The sequence below is a fragment of the Rana temporaria genome, chromosome 3, assembly GCF_905171775.1.
Source record: "Rana temporaria chromosome 3, aRanTem1.1, whole genome shotgun sequence".
Lineage (NCBI taxonomy): Eukaryota > Metazoa > Chordata > Amphibia > Anura > Ranidae > Rana > Rana temporaria.
In genome coordinates this window covers 132,728,075-132,740,723 of record NC_053491.1, presented here as the reverse complement: position 1 = coordinate 132,740,723, position 12,649 = coordinate 132,728,075, and the positions used below count along the sequence as shown (strand labels likewise).

Below are 12,649 nucleotides of genomic sequence, written 5' to 3'. Positions count from 1 at the left end.
ATGCATTTTTGTTTCTGAATCCGAGCCTTGTGTATTTCGAGGCCATTTTACTGTGAGTTTCTTTCATTTCACCTTTCACGTTTTTCAGTACTCGGTCTTTCTGTTCAATATTTGCTATTGTGGGATTGTATACCATATCACACTACTACTAACTTTAATGCTCTTTTTCAACCTTCATGGTCACAACTCTGGGTCCTACGTATTTTTTTTTTATATTCCGTTGATCTCCATTGCCCTCCATTTGGTTATGGGCATGTCCTATCTTTCTCACTACAAACACTGTTATACATTGTTATACACAATTCATTTATATCCATAGAAGTGGAGCCCTTTTTTATTGTCATTTGGACAACGTATGTATTAAGGAATGCTATTCGTCCCCTGCATCCATTAACGGAGTTGTAAAGGACATTTTTTTTGCTGAAATGACTGTTTACAGGGTATAGAGACATAATAGTTAACTGATTCCTTTTAAAAAATATTAAAAATAGATAAAAATCAATCATATAATGTACCTACAGTTTCAGTTTCGTTTTTGCATGCTGTGTGATGTACAGAGACACAGAGCAGGGCAGTGATGGTTTGTAAAACGAAACTCATTGGTGTTGAGGGGTTTTAGACACACAGTAATCACACCTCCTTGATTAGTGACCACAGAGAGAAGGCTCCCATCACTTTTTTCATCAGGAAACAGACAACGAGGAAGTGTTCAGAACAGAGGATTAGAGCAAAAACAAACAATGAGGACATGAAACCAGGACTGCAGTAAGGTAAAGGAAGCTATTTAGCTAAAAAAAAAATCCTTTAGTGACCCTTTAACTCTCCCTCTGGATAAAGTATTAGATCATTGTTATATTTATGTTTTATTATAGACTCTTGAAGCATCCTCCCCTGGAGTGGGTATTACCCCACGAAATGCACCGGCCTTACACAGATGCTACATGCCCTGTGTGGGCATGTAGCATCTGTGTAAGGCCGGTGCATTTCGTGGGGTAATACCCACTCCAGGGGAGGATGCTTCAAGAGTCTATAATAAAACATGGTTCTATATGTTTTTATTATAATATAAAAATGTAAGAAAAATGTATGTCTTTTCAGATCTTTATTTTTGAACAAAAAATCTATAAAACACATTACAAATATAGCAGGAACTTTACTGCAATCACTCCTTTGCACAGGTCATCAACTCTATTTACCTACATTTTTTAAACTGTACTATACATATTTATTATATAATTCTTACCTGGTGGTGCTAAAAAGAGCAAATATCTCAGGGTTTTTAGCATCTCTGGTCTGCACCAAGAACACATCCTCTGCATTCAAGAAAAAAAAGTATATGTTAAGACAATAATAATGATCATCATTGTCAATGACATACAGTGTTCTATACAATAACACCATTCTCAACACCTCCTAATTCAGTACTGTTTATTTGATTAACATGATATTATCACTATAGTGCCATGTTTTAAAAATGTTCAAATTTTAGAGGTTCTTACATTACTCTTCTGATGCATGCATTGCTTCGTTCCCAATTCTCTCTTTAGCTGAAAGTTGAAGTGTGCCAATTCCTACAGAATTTATGCCACTATTAATCCTAAGTGGGCCTTCTCTCTCATTTTTATCTGTTTAGGTCTATCTACCACCGGTAATGCCGCATACACATGACCGGATTTCCCGTCGGAAAAAAGTTGGATGGTTTTTCCAACGGAATTACGCTCAAGCTTGTCTTACATACAAACGGTCACACAAAAGAACTTTCGAGCGTTAAGAACGCGGTGACGTACAACACTACGATGAGGCAAGAAAAATAAGTTCAATGCTTCCGAGCATGCATCAAATTGTATCCGAGCATGCATGTTTTTTTCCCGTCGGAATTCCATACAGACGTACGGTTTTTCATCTAGCAATTTTTTCCGTCGGGAAAATAGAGAACCTGCTCTCTATCTTTTTCCGGCAGTTTTTCCGTTGGAAAATGTCAGAGGGAGCATACACATGATCGGGATTCCCGACCAAAAGCTCTCATCTGACTTTTTTCAGATGGGAAAACTGATCGTGTATACGGGGCATTACAGATGGTTAGACTTAGCCAGGCACATCACAAAGTTGGGCTACACCTGCCAGAATTCACTGCCTCATCCTGCCTTAGCAGGATGTCTCAGGATTTCAGCACATTCTCATCATGCAGTGTTTTTCCCATTCCAAAGGTTTCTTGGTAGGATCTTTCTACCCTTGGTTCCTTGCTAAGTAGGGATAGCAAAGGACAGTCATGTCAACAATTAAACAAGCCAGGAAGAAAGGAAGCATCTAGAACCCCATATTTGCTTATGATTTATTGTTCTACATTTTCTTGCAATATATATGGTTTTATTTTTGGCTTGTATAAGCTGGCATTTCTCTTTATTAAGATACTATAGAATACTTCACAATAATTGATGTTTGTATAATTGTTCTTTTGGACTCAGTGGAAAGTGCTTGGTCTTCATCCTAAGTACTATTTTTACAGCTCATATAAGCAAAACAGATATGCAAAACTCTACAGTAAAGTCTAACATCTTTTTTTCTCCTCTTGCACCAGTTATATACAATACAATACAGTAAATACAAAATAACTCTCCATTGGAGAATGCTAGCCCCATATGCATCATGCTAATGCACTGTCTTCAATGCTTTAACATTGAGCAAATCTAGAGATAAGCAATTCTGCCATTTATTTACATCTTGTTTTTAATCTGTGACTCAAACTTACTGATGCCAGACACAAACAGGTAACTAACTTTTTTAGAAGAAGACTATCAATGGCAAGTACATTGGTGTACTTAATTGAACAAGGTGTACTTTAAATGAAAAAGCCTAAACGTCTTAGAGTCCGAGGTCCCAGATGACCACCTAAATTACCCCAATGCAATCTATGTGTGGAAATCTCAACAAATGTATTTGATCTCCACAGTAAACAAAACATTTACATGATTGTAAAACCGACATCTTTTTTTATATAATTATTTATTTTTTTAATTTTCTGTATATTGCTTAACATCACTTACATATAAAACCAACTTCCATCAAAGACAATGAACATTACATTTATAAATGCAAACACGACAAATACATAAAATTAAAGAAAAAAAAAAAAAAAAAAAAAAAAAAAAACTGACATCTAATGGACAGATACTTGGAACAAGATAATTGCAGAAAATCACACATTTCCACTAAATGTGCATCTGCTATATAAATGTCTAATTCTATGGTTAATAGTTCTGAAAAGTGTTTTCCAGCACTCTAGTCATCTCATAAAACTGCTATTATACACCTGTTTGTAAAACATTGCTCCTTCAATTGCTTTTGAAGTACATTTTCAAGCATGGGTATGACTTTGTAGTAATGCTGCATAATGTATAATGGATTCAAAGATATCATGTAAAACTAAGAAAATATAACAGTTTTACATTAAAAACATGTAAATAATTTACCTAGTTCATCAAAGTGTGTGTCAATCCCATGTGGTCCGGGCACTGAGCAAACCAGTCTTGATTTTAGAAATGTGGTCCATTTATTTACCATCATCCTCTGGCCCCCAATGTCATTCTACAAAAAAAAATGCAAATTACTTTTTTTTCCATACAGCTTTCCCTTTGGTCCTATTTAATTACCACTGGGTTTTATATTTTTTTGCAATATAAACAAAAACAGATCAACATTTTTGAAGAAAATCTACAGTATCTGACAAAAGTGAGTATACCCCTCACATTTTTTAAAATATTTTATTATATATTATCATGTGACAACAGGTTGGGGGTCCAGCCTGTCAGTGCTTAGACCATACACCGCACACTGCATCAAATTGGTCTGCATGGCTGTTTCCCCAGAAGCCTCTTCTAAAGATTATGCACAAGAAAGCCCACAACAGTTTGCGGAAGACAAGCAGAATAAGAACATGGGTTACTGGAACCATGTCCTGTGGTCTAATGAGACCAAGGTAAAATTTAGGGTTGTCCCGATACCACTTTTTTAGGACTGAGTACAAGTACCGATACTTTTTTTTATGTACTCGCCGATACCGAATACCGATACTTTTTTAAATGTGTCCCCAAATGCAGCCATTTCCCCCACATATTGCAGCCATGTCCCCTATATATTGCAGCCATGTCCCCCACATATTGCAGCCATGTCCGCCACATAATGTAGCCATGTCCCCCACATAATGCAGCCATGTCCCCCACATATTCCAGCCATGTCCCCCACATAATGCAGCCATGTCCTCCACATTCCAGCCATGCCCCCCACATAATGCAGCCATGTCCCCCACATTCCAGCCATGTCCCCCACATTCCAGCCATGTCCCCCACATTCCAGCCATGTCCCCCACATAATGCAGCCATGCCCTCCACATTCCAGCCATGTCCCCCACATTCCAGCCATGTCCCCCACATTCCAGCCATGTCCTCCACATTCCAGCCATGTCCCCCACATTCCAGCCATGTCCCCCACATTCCAGCCATGTCCCCCACATTCCAGCCATGTCCTCCACATTCCAGCCATGTCCCCCCGCATTCCAGCCGTGCCCTCCACATTCCAGCCGTGCCCTCCACATTCCAGCCGTGTCCCCCCACATTCCAGCCGTGTCCCCCACATTCCAGCCGTGTCCTCCACATTCCAGCCGTGTGCCCCACATTCCAGCCATGTCCCCCACATTCCAGCCGTGTCCTCCACATTCCAGCCGTGTCCCCCATGCCTTGATACCGCCTTTAATCAGCATGCGGGGAACAGCTTTCGTTTGAATAGCTGTATCCCCACCGTGTATAGACACTCCCCCTTGCGCGGGATTGGACAGATCATCCGTCCAATCCCGCGCAAAGGGGGAGTGTCTATACGCAGCGGGGATACAGCTATTCAAACGAAAGCTGTTCCCCGCACGCTGATTAACGGCGGAGGCGGCTTTGCGGCGACGGGTTTGCGGCAGGGGGGGGAACAAGTATTCTATTTTAGTATCGGGGGTATTTGCGGGAGTACGAGTACTCCCGCAAATACTCGGTATCGGTCCCGATACCGATACTGGTATCGGTATCGGGACAACCCTAGTAAAATTATTTGGTTCAGATGGTGTCAAGCATGTGTGGCAGCAACCAGGTGAGGAGTACAAAGACAAGTGTGTCTTGCCTACAGTCAAGCATGGTGGTGGGAGTGTCATGGTCTGGGGCTGCATTAGTGCTGCCGGGACTGGGGAGCTACAGTTCATTGAGGGAACCATGAATGCCAACATGTGCTGTGACATATTGAAGCAGAGCATTAACCACCCTTCGGAGACTAGGCCAAAGGACAGTATTCCAACATGATAACGACCCCACGGTCACCTCCAACATGGCCACTGCCTTGCTAAAGAAGCTGAGAGTAAAGGTGATGGACTGGCCAAGCATGTCTCCAGACCTAAACCCCATTGAGCATCTGTGGGGCATACTCAAACGGAAGATGGAGGAGCGCAAGGTCTTTAACATCCACCAGCTCTGTGATGTTGTCATGGAGGAGTGTAAGAGGACTCCAGTGGCAACCTGTGAAGATCTGGTGAAGTCTATGCACAAAACGGTTACGGCAGTGCTGGAAAATAACGGTGGCCACACAAAATATTGACACTTTGGGCCCAATTTGGGCATTATCACATAGGGGTGCACTCACTTGCCAGCGGTTTAGACATTAATGGCTGTGTGTTGAGTTATGTTGAGGGGACAGCAAATATACAAGCTGTACACTCACTACTTTCTATAGTAGCAACGTTTAATTTCTTCAATGTTGTCACATGAAAATCTATAATAAAATATTTACAAAAATGTGAGAGATGTACTTACTCGTGTGAAACCCCCCATGTTGAGGGCATGCGGCCTGGTACGGCTCAGGAGGGGGGGTGCTCGCTCGTCCCCACTCCTTTCCTTACCGGCCGGGCAGCGTGCTTGGATACGGGTCTGGTATGGATTGTGGGGGGACCCCCATGCCATTTTTTCGGCGTACGGGGTCTCCTTGCAATCCATACCAGACCTAAGGGCCTGGTATGCCCCTGGGGGGGAACCCATGCCGGTTTTTTATTTAAAATTTGGCGTGGAGTTCCCCCTCATGATTCATACCAAACGCAGCAGCTAGAATTGGCGGGAATCCAAGTTGGATCCCCGTCGCTTCTATGACGGCTTTTTCCCCGCGATAGCTCCCGCGATGGGGCTCGTAGGTGGTCAATCTCGCCGAGAAAGGAAGCGATCACCTACAGTATATGTATGTGATTGTGCCTGCATGTGTCACCCTGCCATAGTATATGTACTGTGGTGGGTCGACAAATGATTAACATAAATAAAAGTTATATAGGCTGGGGCTGATAATAACATTTAAGGGAGTCCAAAGCCTACAAAGTTTCAATATCATATGAAAAAGATACTGTATATTATATATATTTTTTATTATACAAGCTATAGTTTGCAATAGACACCGTGATCAAAATATCAGTGTGGAATTTGACTTTTTATACATTTTATGCAGTCATTAAAAGGAAGAGCATATAATATAAATATTTATGGGGCAATTATTTAAAAAGAAGTCTTCCCTTTTTACAGTTCTATTGTGTGCAGATTCTGATTTTTAACCACTTAACGACCGCCGCATGTACATATACGTCCACAGAATGGCACGTACAGGCAGATGGGTGTACATGTACGTCCCTGCCTTTCCACGGGTCGGACGTCCGATCGGGACCACCCACGGTACATGTGGCGGTCGGAAATCACGCGAGGGCGCGGCTATTCGTTTCTAGCCGCCCCCACACGATCGCTCCCCGGAGCTGAAGAACGGGGAGAGCTGTATGTAAACACGGCTTCCCCGTGCTTCACTGTGGCGGCTGCATCGATCGTGTGATCCCTTTTATAGGGAGACACAATCGATGATGTCAGACCTACAGCCACACCCCCTACAGTTGTAAACACACACTAGGTGAAACATAACTCGTTCAGCGCCCCCTGTGGTTAACTTCCAAACTGCAACTGTCATTTTCACAATAAACAATGCAATTTAAATGCATTTTTTGCTGTGAAAATGACAATGGTCCCAAAAATGTGTCAAAATTGTCCGAAGTGTCACGAAAAAAAATCGATGATCACCGCCATTAGTAGTAAAAAAATTTTTTTTTATAAAAATGCAATAAAACTATCCCCTATTTTGTAAACGCTATACATTTTGCGCAAACCAATCGATAAACGCTTATTGCGATTTTTTTACCAAAAATAGGTAGAAGAATACATATCGGCTTAAACTGAGAAAAAAAAATGATATATGTTTTTGGGGGATAGTTATTATAGCAAAAAGTAAAAAATATTGCATTTTTTTCAAAATTGTCGCTCTATTTTTGTTTATAGCGCAAAAAATAAAAACCGCAGAGGTGATCAAATACCACCAAAAGAAAGCTCTATTTTTGGAAAAAAAAAGGACATCAATTTTGTTTGGGAGCCACATCGCACGACGGCGCAATTGTCTGTTAAAGCGACGCAGTGCCGAATCGCGAAACCTGGCCTGGGCCTTTAGCTGCATTTTGGTCCGGGGCTTAAGTGGTTAAAGTGGTTGTAAAGGTATAATGTTTTTTTTTTTTTACCCTGATGCATTCTATGCATTAGGGTAAAAAAAATTATGTTGGCAGCCCCCCATTAATACAATGGTTCTCTCTACCCTCCCTCTTCTCACAGGACAGATTGATAGCATTATATTCTGTTGCTGTCAATCAAATCCTCTAATGAGGGCACATAGGGTGGGGCTGAGCTTCGCTGCCTGTGTCTATAGACGCAGGCAGCATGGCTCAGGATTGAGCCTGCAGGTGTGCCACAATATGATACAGCTTCCTATGGTGGCACACCAAGAAGAGGAGGGGCCAGGAGCAACAGCAGAGGACCTGAGAAGAGGAGAATTTAGGGTTTCTCTGTTCAAAACTGTTGCACAGAGCAGGTGAGCATGTTTGTAATTTATACAAATAGGTTTACAATCACTTTAAGATTCATATTTGAAAATGTAATGCAGATGGATAAAATGTGTGCCTAAGATATGATTTACCAAACATTCAGGGGCCATTCTTACAAAATTCAGAGCACATGAAATAATGATTCAGCTAAGCAGACATTAGACAGAAGAATGACTAGTTCGCTAAGTAATAACTCTTTAATGAATGATTCTGAAAAAAACACCCATAAAAACCTGTACTCAATTCTAATACATTGTTGAAATATAAAATGTTAAGATGTGTATACAAAATGTACTTACAGCACAGATTCTTCCCACCCTAGTATATATAGCTTGAGCTCCTTTGTCTCCTTCCATTGCCTTTTCAGTGTAAAAGAAGTATATTTTATTGTCGTCTTTGTCCTCATTGTCTGGAATCATATAGGATCCCACAAATTTTGGTTCTACGCAAAAATAGGCAAAAGGAAAACATTTTTTAAGAATGTTTCTGAAATACAGCACACTTCTACCTATAAGATACGTTAAAATAAGTTACTATTAGCTGGATTCTTATTTTTTTTTAATGTATTTATCTTTATTTTCCCTCCTCAATTTTCCTTAGTTTGATATTTCCTTCTCGTGAGTGCCTAGTTAAGATTTGTCTAACTTGATTGTTTTGTCAGGTATTACGGCACATATTACCATGCGATGGCTAAAGATCAAACAAATAGTGATGTACCATGCAGCTTAGAGCAAGTTCAGGGGGGAAGTACTACATGCAATGAATTCTAAAGACCTCAATTTCTATGTTAAGCTCTGCCAACAGGAGGCAGAGCTTATCTTTAATAGGAAAAAAGTAGAGGGATTTGCCCTAAATAAACACACTGTTTGCTTAAATTCAACTGCATATTGCTTACACTAGTTTTGGGGCAGGCAGTAAAAGCAATTTGATTTACTGCAGCCTGCCTAAACAATATATATGTGACATTTAGGCTCCATTCTCACTTTTACGACTTCAAACTTGCGCAGACTTTAGAGCGCAACTTTTATACAATTTTGACGCAACTTTGGATATGTGCAACTTGGATAAAACTTTTGCTTTGACCAGTGATAATGGACAACTTTTGCACAACTGTTGCATTGTATAACATCTGACTTTCCTGCAATTTTTGAGGGTTAACATTGAAGTCTATGGCCCTCAAGTTGCATGAAAGTCGGACCAAAGTAGTGTATGAAGTACTTTGAAGTTGCTGCAACTTTAAGTCTCGCATATATGAATGGTTATCATTGGAAAACATGGGGAATGACTTCACATGTGACTTTGATGTCCAAAGTTACATGACAAGTCGCACAAGTGTGAATGGAGCCTAAAATCCATCTATACCTATTCTATCTTTCCATGTTCTGCCAAATATAATATAATGGTTTACATTTAGTTTTGAACTCTCTTACACACAGGAACTGGGTGCTTAGGACTTATTACACCTTTTCTCCAAATACCATCAATATTTGTTTTACACAGTGGCCCATGTTTCAGTGGTATTTTAACGATCTGCAATGAAGCTGACATATGACACATATGAAGCAATGAAGCTGACATATTGACACAGTGAGAGAGATTTACTAAAATCAGAGAGAGCAAAATCTGGTGCAGCTCTGCTTGGTAGCCAATCAGCTTCCATTTTTGTTTTTGCTGGAATATATGAGGTGGATTGTACATAAAGCTACTTTGTGACCTGAACAATAAACTATTCCCATCAAGCACCCATAAACATGCAACATAATTAAAATTAAAGAAAAAAAATATATATATATATATATATATATATATATATATATATATATATATATATATATATATATTAGTACCTAGGTTTCATTACCTTTTAGGATTCTATCATCGTCATGCTCTGTTCGAATGTGTGGCAGATGTCCCATGCTCCTAAATAAAGTGGCATCTCTTCCCCAGAAGTCATTGTACAAACCAACAAATAATTCACCACCTGTAATAAGATGTTACATTTAAACAGTTTAGCTGTATTTTAGCATATTTTGCTCTTTAGTGATATTCTTTCCTTAAAACTGTAAATGAGGTATGTTAATAAAAAATATTTTCTAATGGGTGATGCACAATGTCTCAAACACTTAAAGGGGTTGCACAAGCACTAGATGCATAATTCTGCCCATCTTTGTTTAGGTTGAGACAATTTTATTTAAAACTTACTTTATACTTTCCCCTTTTAGTTATGAGTGGTCTGTGTCACTTTTGAAAGGTCCCTTGATTATTTATAATAATTACTTTATCTTCATCAGACCAGCAGTCGTTTTTTCAATTGACATGCACAGTGGGGGTGATTTACTAAAACTGGTGCCCTTAAGCTTCTAACATCAGCTTGTTCAATTAAGCTTTGACAATAAAGCCTAAAAGCTGATTGGTTACTATGCACATTTGCACCAGATTCGGTGTGCAGCAGTTTTAGTAAATCTCCCCCAATGCTTTGATACATATATTGAATAAACTCTCCACAGATTAGGAAACAGTGTATCTCAGCTTAACCACTTAAGGACCGCCTCACACCGATATACGTCGGCAGAGCGACATGGCTGGGCATAAGCACGTACAGGCACGTTGCCCTTTAACCCTCCTGGCGGTATTCCTGAGCGTGGCTCGGGGTGGATTTTTTGTGCCAAAATCGGTAACCCTGGCTTACCTTGTTCCTGGATCCAGCGATGCCACCGCGCTGTGTGAGCGAGCGGGACCTCGCTCGATTCACACAGTGTCCTCCTGTGCCGCCGATCTCCCTTCCCTGCGACATTACGACGCACAGGGGCGGAGATCAGCGCCAAATTCAAAAAGGTAAACAAACACAATACATACAGTATACTGTAATCTTATAGATTACAGTACTGTATGTAAAAAATACACACCCCCCCTTGTCCCTAGTGGTCTGCCCAGTGTCCTACATGTTCTTTTATATAATAAAAACTGTTCTTTCTGCCTGCAAACTGTAGATTGTCCATAGCAACCAAAAAGTGTCCCTTTATGTCAAAAATGGTTTTAGATCAGCTAGAAAACAGCGATAATAAATTATAATCACTTGCAGAATTGTGCGATAGCGATTTGTGGGGAAATTCGTCATAAAAAAAATAAAATAATGACAGCGACAATTCTGCAACTGAGCAAATTTCAGTGATTTTGAGTTGATGACATTATTGAATAATTTTTATTAGAATTATATTATTATTTGTTATAATTATTTATAATTATTTATAATATTATAATTTATAATTTTGTTTTTAAAAAAATGTCATACCCGGGATGCCTATAAGATTCTTGTTTGGTCAGATTTAAGTGAGTTATTCCTAAGAATACAGGCCTACAGTATAAAACGCCACATTTCCTTGCAAATAATGGTACCGCTTTCAGCATCTTTTTTCTGAAAGAATCATAACACCAGGGAGGTTAAGAGCCCAGCCGTTGGTCGCTCGTGACCCGTGCCTGAGCTCCGTGACCACGCCCGTGGGACCCGCGGACCGGATCGCCGCCGGTGTCCCGCGATCGGGTCACAGAGCTGGAGAACGGGGAGAGGTAAGTGTAAACAAACCTTTCCCAGTTATTCTTAGTGTGAGTGTCACTGATCATCTGTTTCCTGTCATAGGGAACGACGATCAGTGACATCACATGCCAAGCAACGCCCCCACACAGTAGTAATCACTCCCTAGGAAACACTTACCCCCTTCAGCGCCCCCTACAGGTTAACCTCTTCACTGCCAGTGTCATTTTCACAGTAATCAGTGCATTTTTAGCACTGGTGACTGTAAAAATGACAATGGCCCCAAAATAGTGTCAAAAGTGTCCGATGTGTCCACCATAATGTCGCAGTCATGATAAAAATCGCTAATCGCTGCCATTACTAGTAAAGAAAATAATTACTAATAAAAATGCCATAAAACTATCCCCTGTTTTGTAGACGTTATAACTTTTGCGCAAACCAATCAATAAACGCTTATTGCGATTTTTTTTAATACATATTGGCCTAAACTGAGGAAAAAATATATTTTTATATATATTTTTGGGGAATATTTATTTTAGCAAAAAGTAAAACATTTTTTTTTTTTCAAAATTGTCGCTCTATTTTTGTTTATAGCGCAAAAAATAAAAACCACAGAGGTGATCAAATACCACCAAAAGAAAGCTCTATTTTTGGGAGAAAAAGGACGTCAATTTTGTTTGGGAGCCACATCGTTACGACCCTGCAATTGTCAGTTAAAGCGACGCAGTGCCAAAACGCAAAAAGGGGCCTGGTCCTTTCGCTACAAAATGGTGAGGGGCTTAAGTGGTAAAAAGTAAGAACATTAGGAAATGCTCTAGAATATTCCAACCCAGTGGATTGACCTGTCAGCGTTAGTTTGATAGAATTGTTCTTTTTAAACAATTGACTAAATTATAGTACAGCAGCATCACAACTGATTGAAGTGTAGAGTTGTGCTTTCCATGGGTATCCCCCCCCCCCCTATTTGAAGTCATCATATGTTGCATATGCAATTATTTTATCATAAATCTATGCAAAGATATCTCACAGATCTCTAGACACATTTGTGATTGAAAATTCATGACAATTAATAAATGACTTGCAGTTGGATATATCGTGGGTTGTTTACTCCTGAAAATCCATTCACCTTTAGCCACTTA

The 12,649-nt window shown here is 39.9% G+C and overlaps 1 protein-coding gene across 1 annotated transcript in view; it reads right to left on the bottom strand.

The window, feature by feature from the left end:
- The window catches only part of SEMA3E (semaphorin 3E), a 185,187-nt gene that overhangs the window by 34,897 nt on the left and 137,641 nt on the right, over positions 1-12,649 (bottom strand). The window contains exons 6-9 of the mRNA XM_040343439.1: positions 9,840-9,959; positions 8,278-8,420; positions 3,471-3,585; positions 1,244-1,313 (exon numbers count right to left, since the gene is read on the bottom strand). Coding sequence (XP_040199373.1) covers positions 1,244-1,313; positions 3,471-3,585; positions 8,278-8,420; positions 9,840-9,959 — 448 coding nt within the window. The remainder of the gene's footprint in view (positions 1-1,243; positions 1,314-3,470; positions 3,586-8,277; positions 8,421-9,839; positions 9,960-12,649) is intronic.